Source organism: Salvelinus fontinalis, chromosome 21 (genome assembly GCF_029448725.1).
Source record: "Salvelinus fontinalis isolate EN_2023a chromosome 21, ASM2944872v1, whole genome shotgun sequence".
Classification (NCBI taxonomy): domain Eukaryota; kingdom Metazoa; phylum Chordata; class Actinopteri; order Salmoniformes; family Salmonidae; genus Salvelinus; species Salvelinus fontinalis.
In genome coordinates, this window is record NC_074685.1 from 41,460,523 (window position 1) to 41,472,693 (window position 12,171).

Consider the following 12,171-nt stretch of genomic DNA (forward strand, 5'->3'; position numbering starts at 1 on the left):
TTTATACCTGGAGCTCCAGGCACTGGTCGAGCATCATTCGTCTCTGCACCCAGGCCTTCTCCAGGTCTGCCCTCTCGTGGTCCAAGGCCTCCAGCTTCTGCTGGATCTCAGGGCTGGCGTAGTGGCCGCGCGCCAACAGCTGCTGGCCAAACTGCTCAAAGGCCTGGAAGGTGCCCGCACGGGCGTCGATCTCAGTACGGTGCTCCTGGAGAGAAGACGGGGAGGGTAAGAAGGTGTATTTGATGGACGAGAACTTTGTGTATGTTGATATGTGAGATCAGACTTATCTGGTGTCCATAAGGAGACAGTGGATGGACAGTAGCAGTGCAGTGTGTGTAGAGGCAGTACCTGGTGTCTCTCTAGCAGGGCCTCAGCCCCGGTCACGTCCTTGGCCAGCTCTTCTGAGGACACCAGGCCTCGGATGCCGTTGATCCAGGACATGAGGTCCCTGAAGTCGGAGAGGAAGCGCTGCAGGTCGTGGGAGTTGCCTAGCTTATCCTTTCGCTGGTCGGCGCGCCCCACCAGGCTGCTCCAGGCCGTATTGAGCTCTGTGCACTTCTCCTGGATGTCGTCCACCGCCTCCGGGTGGGACTGGATCAGACGCTCCGCTGTCTCCCCCAGGGAGTTCACCTGGAACCGGAAGGAAAAGGGTCAGTATCGTCTCTAAACAGCAGAGCAACGAAAGTGTGTGACTGTGTGTGTGTGTTTGAGAGACCGACTGTGATCCCTCTCACCTTATCTCCCAGGGCGGCCAGGTCTCTCTCAAAGCCCTCGTGTTTGCGCTGAAGGGCCTGAACGCTGGCCAGGTCGTGGCCATAGTTGTCTGTGTTCAGCGCTTGGTTCTTCTCCTCGATCCACTCCTTGGTCTCATCCGCATCCCTGAGGACAACAAAAAGCAGCCATTTCAATTTTGACTCAACACCAGCCATTTTGTTTCATGTGCGTTGTAATATTGAAATCCACCCACTGTTTCTTGCTCTCAACTGTGTGTGTGTGTGTACCTGTGGAACCTCTGCACTTCGTGGGCACTGCCCAGCATGTTGCTCCTCTCCTCGGCCAGCTGCTGCAAGGATCTCCAGCGGTTGTTCAGCTCCTACAAACACACCCCCGGAAATGTATCACCCAATCACAGAGCTAGATGGAGCTTCGCCAGGAGTCAATCACTCCCATGAGGCCTCTACCCAGGTTTCTGGAACCCAGTGCTCCAATTTAGCTGATTCAAATTGAGGGAATGTTTTAATGTATTGATAAGTTACTTCTTTTTCAGGATTTTATGATATTTAGACAATTGGTTGTATATCCTCCAGGTTAGGATAAATTCCATTTGAACTCAATAAATGAAAAATATATATATTTCATTTATTAGTTGAATATGAACTTGTTTGCATTGACAGTTAGAATGGAGCCCAATCCTGGTAATCTTGACTTAAACTGATATCAGTGGTGAATATCAATTGTGAATCAGTGAAAGTGCTCAAGATTCAGTTTGTGCTCTGCGTGTTTGACAGAGAGACTGACGTAAAAGGAGGGTGTTGAACACAGATGAGGGGTTGGTGACGAGGAAGAAGGTAAGTCAGACAGGGAGAGGGATGCATGGTGATGAGAACACACAAAATGGAGAAACAAATGACAACAAAATGCTAGGATTACAAAGATGGTGTTGAGGTATATTTCAATGCCTTTTTGTAACAGCCATCCTTCCTTCTGAAAACAAATAACAATGGTTAAAGAAGAGGGGGATGAGACAAATGAAAACCGGAACGAGGGACAAGGCCATTCAATGACATCGGTCACATGATTAGAACAAAAAACGATGTAAGGAGTGTGGACACGGAGACCAGACCAGGACGATGTGCAAGACAATGGAACTACAGGACGACAACGAACGCACGGCAAGACCACAATGAGACTGTTGATGGAAGGGTTTAGTCTCCCGAATAAACACGATGCAGGTATGAGACGAGCCAGGAGGACATAATGCAAGGGCGGAGGAGGGGGTGGGATCAGGGGCGGGACAGATGGAGTGGTCTTTAAAAATCTTACCTTGATAGTATTAAAGTTAGCCGTCGTTTGAACAGCCAAGCGTACATTCTACAATCAAAGATGAAAAAACCAGATCAGAAAGGAGGGAGGAGAGGAAAAGGGGGGAGGAGGGAAGGAGGATTTGGACAATAACAGAAAACACCACACCAGTCACCATGTAAGCGCAGCAGGGAGGTAAAAGCTGCCCATGTCTTTACACGGTTGCCCAAGAGACAACCGGCACCATCACCATGGCAATAGAAGACCAGCAGAACCTGAAGTGGACACCGACCCCTAAAGTGGACACCGACCCCTAAAGTGGACACTGACCCCTAAAGTGGACACTGACCCCTAAAGTGGACACTGACGCCTAAAGTGGAAACTGACCCCTAAAGTGGAAACTGAACCCCAACGTGGACTGCTACACATACAGTGCACTGGGTAATATGGACATTTATGTGCAGGGTGTGTCCATAGAGAGCCATATAATAAATACTGTTCTAATTCTATTTATATGGGTGAGTCAACATGTCTGCTTTGGTCTTTTCAGGCTGATTTACATTTAAAAATGACCTGATTTTGAGGAATAATGTTTACCCTAATGAGTAAACAGCTAGTAAGTAAACAGAGTAGCTACTTAACAGTGGAGTACAGCTACTCTGTCTTTTATGAACTGGGTGGTTCGAGCCCTGAATGCTGATTGGCTGACAGCCGTGGTATATCAGACTGTAGACCACGTGTATGACAAAACATGTAATTAGAGCAGTAAAAATACATTGGTAACCAGTTTATAATAGCAATAAGGCACTTCAGGGGTTTGTGGTATATGGCCAATAAACAACGGGCTGTATCCAGGCACTCCGTGTTGCGTCTTACGTAAGAACAGCCATACCTAAGAACAGCCATATACCACACCCCCTCAGGCCTTATTGTTTAAGTAAACTTGTAGATAGAATGGCAAGTACCACTGCCAGGTCTTCCATTCTTTTGTCTCTTGTTTGTGTTAACAAATACATCTTACATTAACTGATGTAAGCTCCTATAAACAAGGCTGAGTTAGTGGCCATGATTTAGGTCCATTCAAATAGTTTTGACTCCCACTGTGTCAAAATCCACAATACAGTTCAATCATTCTCAGGTTCATATGACAAGTCCAGATTTACAGGCTGCTGCATGCTGTCCAATCTTAGCAGTTGATGTCTGTTATGGACTAAAACATTAAAATAAGGTTGGGACACAAAATGTTTTGTTTGGAAGCACATGAAATCATGTTGATTGGTCATGTTGTCAGAAGACGAGCGTCTTACCTTCCATGGAGAGGCATTCTTGTTATCAGCCTCATCCTGTTGGAACAAAGAGCGGAATTTGGGTTGACGTTGATGGCACATCTATACATTTTGATTGCATTATCTTTCCTTACCAGTATAATGTATTGCAACTGTGAAATTGTCTTACCTGGCCAGGAGCAGATCCCAGCATCACTTGTTCCTAGAGAGAGGAGAGAAAGAGAGAGAAGACGAGAGAAATGTTGCCGTAAGCTGAAGTTAATACATTTGATTTGTTTCAAATAATGTACCAAATTATTTTTACAAATCCTCAGAACATTCACTCCATATGCTTTTATCATTGACCTCTAATATGAAAAGTATTTAATATCTCCGCAGTGGTTGGCTACACCATCCTACCTGAGCTTGGACCATGGTTGCCTCCTCGGCCATCAGGCCCTCAGACTCCAGCTCAGACGCCACCTTGTTGATGTCCCTCAGACGAGACTCATTGGCCTTCAGGTCCTGGTAGTCAAACAGACAGAAGAAAGACAGTCAACACAAAACTCATACCAGTATTCACCAATGTACTGGGTGAGATGGGACAGCATAGATTAGGAGAACTGAGTAAGTATAATGCACACATTGCTCCTGTACTTGAACATGCTTTTTAAATGCTTCTTAGTCCAGTAAGTAATCTAGTGTCCTTATCCTACTCCTGGCGGCTATGTTGTGTGCGGCATACCTTTTGGAAGTCGTCAAACTTCTTCTGCAGCACCTCCACCTGCTCCAGGTCGGAGCCCACCTCCTCATTGGTGAGGGCTCCCTCCTTCTCGTTAATCCACTGCTGTAGTTCGTTGGCTTCGCGGAACAGCATGAACTTCTTGCAGCTCTTCTCCAGCATGTCCTTGCGCTTCTCGCCCAGCTCCTGGAGAGTTCCGTACCTAAAAATACAGGATAAAGGCTTTCAGAATTCCCTGTGGGGGGAGACTGGGTAGTGGAAATAACACAGAAGTGTCAATACATGATGATTTACAGGGAGAACTGAGAGCACTAGGGTTGTTGCCAAAATTATATTTCAATTTGGATTAATAATTGAGAAATCTTTAAATACCGGTAGACCTGCAGGGTCAGCCCTAAAGTGCACACCTCTCCACTGTGATAACTGATGTGTGGTGAGCTTTCTGGCACAGCACAAATTGGCTGCCATGGCATCCCTCAGGTGGTTGCTACACATTGGTGGTGGATGAGGTGATTCCCCCTTACTTTGCTCACAATTTCATAAGATGCCATCGGAATGACATAATCAGTCACGTTTGTAACATGGCTGTCTATGATGCAGAGTTAAAAACACGTCTATACGCTCTCATGGAAAAACAGAACGCAAGTGAGAGCTCATGACACCCACAGGCAAGCTGGGAGAAAAAAGGAGTGAGAAAGACAGATGAAGCTTCTATCCTTCTGTTGAATAGAAGACATGTTGAATAGAAGATGAGTGATGGATATAAGAGAGAGAGAGAGAGAGAGAGCGACAGAGAGACAGAGAGAGAGAGAGAGAGAGAGAGAGAGAGAGAGCATGCACACTGGAATCACAGTCACAAGGACCACGACATCGACATGGGTATTGATTGACATGGTATTAATTGAGGGAGTGGCAGGAATGGCAAATGGCTTTGCCTGTGGCGATGCGTGGTGGCTTCGCAAACACGACACCTATGGGGACACTGGTCCTACTCACAGTTCTTCCACCTGCTTCATGCGTACAGACACACTGCACGCCTCCTTGGCCAACGGCCTGCTCAGTCCAGACATGACATGTGCAGGCAGGCAGGTGTTAGTGGTTAGAGAAAGAAACAGAGATAGATGGAGAAAAAGGCAAAAGGCCGTTAGTGATAGAGAGAGAAAAAAGTGTGACTCCCTGGGCTGTTTCACTAAGGAATAGAAAGGGATACAAAAATAATTTGAAAAGAGAGCGAGACAGAAAAGGGAGCGCGAGACAGAAAAGGGAGAGACAGAAAAGGGAGAGAGAGACAGAAAAGGGGAGCAAGACTGGGGCATCAAAGAGGTAAATGTTATTGGGTTGAGCTCACATGGACATTTCTTCAAGTCAGGAAACAGAATACACAGTTAATTAACCCATTAGGGACAACATGTCCTAAGTTAAAGGGGTAAAAGTGGTAAATAACTATACAGAGATGCAGGAGTGTACTGAAGAGAAGTACTGGGGATAGGGTATTTTGGAACTGGCTTAGGTGGAGGGAATAGAAGTAGTCCCTTACTGGTTCTCAATCTGATCCTGGCGCAGGCCGATGCTGCCCTGCTCATCCAGCAGGTTCTCTCTGGAAGAGGACTGGGTGGGATCCAGCTTCTTGACGTAGGCTGCCGGAACAAAACCCTGGCGGTCGTTCACCTCCACCTTCCACCAGTCCTACAGCAGGGGAGAGAGGGGAGGTCAGGAGAAAGGACCACAGGAGAAGACGTGCTCTTTTTATCCCCCATAAAATATTAAGAGATATGTCCCATACTATATTGCCTATATCCTTCCAATTCTTTCCGTTCTACATCAAGTGCCTAGTCATGGGTATGCCCTAGTAGTTGTTTCCGGTACAAGGCTTTTGTTCATCTCGCTAAGACGCTGTGTGGTTGTGTGTGTGTACCTTGTTAGTGCTGTTGAGCAGGGTGAGGATGTCTCCCTTCTTCATGGTGACCTCGCGGGGGCTCTTCTCCTGGTAGTCATAGAGGGCCAGCACCAGCTCTTTACCCGTCTCATCATCGGTGGGAGCCACTTGTTGCTGCAGGTGAGATGAAAAATAAGGATTGTAATCTAGAAGATGGCAACATAAACATATCAGGTTGTGTATATGATAGACCGGGAGTAGTAAAGAAATTATTGATTTGTTGGACCTCTGGTTCTCAGATGTTTGCATGGATGAGAAAGTTGTATTATCCAAAGAATGTGAACTAGCTAGATAAAGCATTCATAAGCTGTCAAATGGTTCATATCCATTTTACAATAATGCAAAAGATACAATGTGGGTTCCAGACTTACCCTACAGGTTTGGGCCTGCTCCTTCAGAGCCTGGATGCTGCTTCCATAGGCACTCAGGTCAGACATCAGGGCTTCGTGCTTCTTCAGCAGGGCCTGGGGAAGAGCAGACAGTGGTGAGTGTCATCTCCACTTTACATCCTACAACCTTCTACATCCAAACCTATCCTCATACAATAAAGTATTCATTCATTAATTCACCTCCTTCATTTACCCGCCTAGATAGTCAAATGTCCCTCTCCGCCTCTCTTACCTCAGCAGAGTCCTCGTCCTTGCCGTAGTCGGGGCTGCTCACAATGGGCTCCTTCTCCCTCATCCAGGACTCTGCCTCGTTGGCGTCGGCAAAGTACTGCTGGGCCTGGAGCGAATCCTCCAGGTCCTGCCTGCGCTGCCCGGCCTTGCCCTTCAGGGTGTCCCAGCGGCCGTTCAGCTCCTCCAGCTTCACCTTCACCTCCTCTCCGGCAAAGTGACCTAGTGGGGACCACGGGGAGAGGGGGATAGTTTATTTATTGGAGGGAAAATCATTGAGAAAAATATATTTTACAATAACGACCTGGAGAGCGTGGTTGGGACAATTCCATTTCAGTTCAGCCAATTCAGGAAGTTAATTTAAATTCAAATCAAAACAAATTGTATTGGTCATAAACACATATTTAGCAGATGTTATTGTGGGTGTAGCGAAATGCTTGTGTTCCTAGATCCAACAGAGCAGTAGTATATAACAATTCACAACAATACACACAAATCTAAAAGTTAAAGAATGGAATTAAGAAAAATATAAATATTAGGACGAGCAATGTCGGAGTGGCAATGACAATAATACAGTAGTTAGAATACAGTATATAAACTCAACAAAAAAGGAAACGTCCTCTCACTGTCAACTGCGTTTATTTTCAGCAAATTTAACATGTAAATATTTGTATGAACATAACAAGATTCAACAACAGACATAAACTGAACAAGTTCCACAGACATGTGACTAACAGAAATGGAATAATGTGTCCCTGAACAAAGGGGAGGGGGGGCAAAATCAAAAGTAACAGTTAGTATCTGGTGTGGCCACCAGCTGCATTAAGTACTGCAGTGCATCTCCTCCTCATGGACTGCACCAGATTTGCTGTGAGATGTTACCCCACTCTTCCACCTAGGCACCTGCAAGTTCCCGGACATTTCTGGGGGGAATGGCCCTAGCCCTCACCCTCCGATCCAACAGGTCCCAGACGTGCTCAATTGGATTGAGATCCAGGCTCTTCGCTGGCCATGGCAGAACACTGACATTCCTGTCTTGCAGGAAATCACGCACAGAACGAGCAGTATGGCATTGTCATGCTGGAGGGTCATGTCAAGATGAGCCTGCAGGAAGGGTACCACGTGAGAGAGGAGGATGTCTATCCTGTAATGCACAGCATTGAGAATGCCTGCAATGACAACGAGCTCAGTACGATGATGCTGTGACACATCGCCCCAGACCATGACGGACCCTCCACCTCCAAATCGATTCCGCTTCAGAGTACAAGCCTCGGTGTAACGCTCATTCCTTCGACGATAAACGCGAATCAGACCATCACCCCATGGTGAGACAAAAACGCGACTCGTCAGTGAAGAGCACTTTTTGCCAGTCCCGTCTGGTCCAGCAATGGTGGGTTTGAGCCCATAGGCGAAATTGTTGCCGGTGATGTCTGGTGAGGACCTGCCTTACAACAGGCCTACAAGCCCTCAGTCCAGCCTCTCTCAGCCTATTGCTGACAGTCTGAGCACTGATGGAGGGATTGTGTTCTTGGTGTAACTCGGGCAGTTGTTGTTGCCATCCTGTACCAGTCCCGCAAGTGTGGTGTTCAGATGTACCGATCCTGTGCAGGTGTTGTCACACGTAGTCTGCCACTGCAAGGACGATCAGCTGTCCGTCCTGTCTCCCTGTAGCTCTGTCTTAGGCGTCTCACAGTACGGACATTGCAATTTATTGCCCTGGCCACATCTGCAGTCCTCATGCTCCCTTGCAGCATGCCTAAGGCACGTTCACGCAGATGAGCAGGGACCCTGGGCATCTTTCTTTTGGTGTTTTTCAGAGTCATTAGAAAAGCCTCTTTAGTGTCCTACGTTTTTATAACTGTGACCTTAATTGCCTACCGTCTATAAGGATGACAGGATGCTCTCAACTGAGCATCTGTAAAGGTTTGAGGGTCTTAGGGGTCAAGCTGAATTTCTTCAGCCCCCTGAGGTTGAAGAGGCTCTGTTGCGGCTTCTTCACCATACTGTCTGTGTGGGTGGAAAATTTCAGATTGTTATTGATGTGTATGCCGAGGAACTTGAAGCTTTCCATCTTCTCCAGTGCTGTCCCGTCAATGTGGATAGGGGCGTGCTCCCTCTGCTGTTTCCTGAAGTCCACGATCAGCTCCTTTGTTTTTTTGACGTTGAGGGAGATGTTATTTTCCTGGCACCACTCTGCCAGGACACTCACTTCCTTCCTGTGGGCTGTCTTGTCATTGTTGGTGTAGGAATATGTCGAAGATAAATACACAACCCAGAGGGTGAGAGGACTAAAAACTAGAGTATTAATGGTCATTGGGGAATTGTAAATAGGAGTTCAATTCAACATCTGTTCAGAATCTGTGGAATGTCACTCCTGAACTCAGAGCGACGTGTGCTACCTGTGCCACGTTTTCATTGGTATGTATATTGAGTCGGGGGCAGGATACTTGTTATTTGGCCATTGGCCAAGTTGTATTGCAAGAACTTCTGATGGTCAACCCCAAGCTAGGGTGGGGGGAGTTATAAATGGCATCCTGTTCCTTTGTTCAGTGGGGAAAAGCTGAGGACAGGGGAGACTGAACATCTAAATCCCAGCATAACATCTTGATTTGTCCTCTCTGAATAAACCTATTTTTCTCCCCATGATTTGCTTTGGAGTTTGTGTTATTGAAGAATAACATCAGTTGCTAACATTGGTAATCAGGTCTACTATTGTTGTGTTATCTGCAAACTTGATGATTGAGTTGGAGGCGTGCGTGGCCACTCAGTCAAGGGTGAACAGGGAGTACATGAGGGGGCTGATCACACACCCTTGTGGGGCCCCAGTGTTGAGGATCAACAAAGTGGAGGTGTTGTTTCCTACCTTCACCACCTGGGGGGCTGCCCGTCAGGAAGTCCAGGAGCCAGTTGCACAGGGAGGGGTTCAGACCCAGGGTCCCAAGCTTAATGATGAGCTTGGAGGGTACTATGGTGTTAAAGGCTGAGCTATAGTCAATGCATAGGTATTCCTCTTGTCCAGATGGGATAGGACAGTGTGCAATGCGAAGGCGATTGCATTGTCTATGGATCTATTGGGGCGGTATGCAAATTTAAGTGGGTAGGGTGTCAGGTAAGGTAAAGGTGATTTGATCCATAACTAGCCTCTCAAAGCACTTCATGATGACAGAAGTGAGTGCTACAGGGCGATAGTCATTGAGTTCAGTTACCTTTGCTTTCTTGGGTACAGGAACAATGGTGGATTTCTTGAAGTAAGTGGCGACAGCCGACAGATAGGGAGAGATTGAATATGTCCGCAAACACTCCAACCTGCTGGTCTGCGCATGCTCTGAGGACGCGACTTGGGATGCCGTCTGGGCCGGCAGCCTTGTGAGGGTTAACACGCTTAAATGTCTCACTCACGTCGGCCACGGAGAACGAGAGACCACATTCCTTGATAGCAGGCCGCGTTGGTGGCACTGTGTTATCCTCAAAGCGGGCGAAGGTGTTTAGCTTGTCTGGGAGCAAGACATCATGTCCGGGACGTGGGCTGTTTTTCATTTGTAATCCGTGACCGTCTGTAGACCCTGCAGCATACATCTTGTGTCGGAGCCGTTGAATTGCGACTCCACTTTGTCTCTGTACTGACGTTTTGCCTGTTTGATTGCCTTACGGAGGAAATAACTACACTGTTTGTATTCGACCAGATTCCCAGTGGTTCACGCTTTCAGTTTTGCGCGAATGCGAATGCTGCCGTGTATCCACGGTTTCTGGTTTGAGTAGGTTTTAATAGTCACAGTCAGAACAACATCGCCTATACACTTCCTGAAGAACTCAGTCACCATGTCTGTGTATATATCAATGTTATTCTCGGAGGCTACCCGGAACATATCCCAGTCCGCGTGATCAAAACAATCTTGAAGCATGGATTCCGATTGGACAGACCAGCATTGAATAGACCTTAGCACGGGTACTTCGTGTTTGAGTTTCTGCCTATAGGAAGGGAGGAGCAAAATGGAGTCGTGATCTGATTTGCTGAAGGGAGGGCGGGGGAGGGCCTTGTAGCCATCCTGGAAGGGCGAGTAGCAGTGATCGTGTTTTAGCAGCGCGAGTACTAGAGTCAATGTGTTGAATTTAAATGGAATTGACCCAACCTGCTAGATAGTCAACAGGTGAACAGTTGAAAAGGGTGGCAGTATGCATGTTAGTAAGAGCCGGCTTACCTTCCTCCACCATGGCCTCTCCCTTCTGGGTGACAGCCTTGATGCGGGGTTCGTGGCCGGCGATCTCCGCTTGCAGGGCCTGGTGCTTCTTCAGCAAGTTCTGAACGCCAATCAAGTCTTTGCCCCGGTTGGTGGAGGCGGCGATGGGCTCCTTCTCCCGGATCCAGGTCTCCTCGTCCTCCACATCTCTGAAGAGCTGCTGCAGCCGCAGCGAGTCCGATAGCTTCTGCTTGCGGGCAGCCATAGGGTCGCGAAGGGCGTCGTAGCGCGCCATCAGCGCCTCCTGCTTGCGCTTGATGTTGTCAGCGTCAAAGTGGCCCGCCTCCTGGAACTGACGCGCCTGGATGGTGATGCCGTCAATGCGGTCCTAGAGAGGGGAGAGAGAGTCGGTCAGTTAAGTGTTGGCAGTAAGTCAGTCAGCAAGACTTACCTTGTGCACTGACAGACAGTAGTCGACACAAATATTTGAATGCCTGAATATTGTAGACCATAATAATGTCTCTGCAACTGGGCTATGAAGTACTTGGAGTGGCAACTCCCATAAATAAAATCACAGAGTATATATTTGCCAGTCAATCAAAAACCTATAGATCAGCACAGTCCAGCTTTTTCTAGGAACTACAAGGCATGGACGGGATTCTTATAATTAGAGTAGAAACACACTAGCTGCTCCCAGAGGTAAATGCAACAGTGTCTGTTAGTAGTTTACTTTTTGGTTCTGAAAACATCTAGTGATGGCAGTCAGTCAGTTACCCGGCGGTGATTTAAGCAATAAGGCACGAGGCTGTGTGGTATATGGCCAATATACCACGGCTAAGGGCTGTTTTTATGCAAGACACATTGCGGAGTGCCTGGACACAGTCCTTAGCCGTGGTATATTGGCCATATACCACAAACCCGAGGTGCCTTATTGCTATTATAAACTGGTTACCAACGTAAAATAAAATGTTTTGTCATACTTGTGGTATACGGTCTGATATACCACGGCTGTCAGCCAATCAGCATTCAGGGCTCGAACCACCCAGTTTATAAATGACAGTAAATCATTACCTGGTGTGCGGCCACATCGGCCTCCAGCAGGGCATGTTTCTTCTGCAGGTTCTGGACGCTGGTCAGGTCCTTGCCGTAGTCATCGGAGGCCAGGTGGCCCTCCACCTCGTAAAGCCACAGCTCAATGTCCTCCACATTCCTGTTGAACTGCTGCTGCTGGTTAGCCTCACGCAGCTTGATGCCTGGGAGGAGGGGAGAGAGGAGAGGGTGGTGAGGAGAGGTTTAAGGGTGGATTAAATTAAGTTGGATGTAGGTATTGAAGGAAGGGCAGTTCTAAATTTGTAGGTTTGGTTTCAGATCTTGGGGCTCTTAAATGAAACCTAGTGTAGTGACTAAAAAG

At 47.4% G+C, this 12,171-nt stretch overlaps 1 protein-coding gene across 7 annotated transcripts in view; it reads right to left on the minus strand.

The window, feature by feature from the left end:
- sptan1 (spectrin alpha, non-erythrocytic 1) overlaps positions 1 to 12,171 on the minus strand; it is a 51,586-nt gene that overhangs the window by 16,402 nt on the left and 23,013 nt on the right. For 4 of the 7 annotated variants that reach the window (XM_055875252.1, XM_055875251.1, XM_055875250.1 and 1 more), the window contains exons 14-29: positions 11,832 to 12,013; positions 10,782 to 11,148; positions 6,587 to 6,804; positions 6,337 to 6,429; positions 5,945 to 6,079; positions 5,567 to 5,715; positions 5,026 to 5,082; positions 4,033 to 4,231; positions 3,708 to 3,812; positions 3,478 to 3,510; positions 3,330 to 3,365; positions 2,044 to 2,091; positions 1,002 to 1,093; positions 735 to 879; positions 349 to 630; positions 8 to 205 (exon numbers count right to left, since the gene is read on the minus strand). In XM_055875252.1, the coding sequence (XP_055731227.1) occupies positions 8 to 205; positions 349 to 630; positions 735 to 879; positions 1,002 to 1,093; positions 2,044 to 2,091; positions 3,330 to 3,365; positions 3,478 to 3,510; positions 3,708 to 3,812; positions 4,033 to 4,231; positions 5,026 to 5,082; positions 5,567 to 5,715; positions 5,945 to 6,079; positions 6,337 to 6,429; positions 6,587 to 6,804; positions 10,782 to 11,148; positions 11,832 to 12,013 (2,339 nt within the window). The remainder of the gene's footprint in view (positions 1 to 7; positions 206 to 348; positions 631 to 734; positions 880 to 1,001; positions 1,094 to 2,043; positions 2,092 to 3,329; positions 3,366 to 3,477; positions 3,511 to 3,707; positions 3,813 to 4,032; positions 4,232 to 5,025; positions 5,083 to 5,566; positions 5,716 to 5,944; positions 6,080 to 6,336; positions 6,430 to 6,586; positions 6,805 to 10,781; positions 11,149 to 11,831; positions 12,014 to 12,171) is intronic. The other 3 variants (XM_055875257.1, XM_055875256.1, XM_055875255.1) reach the window with 2 other exon arrangements.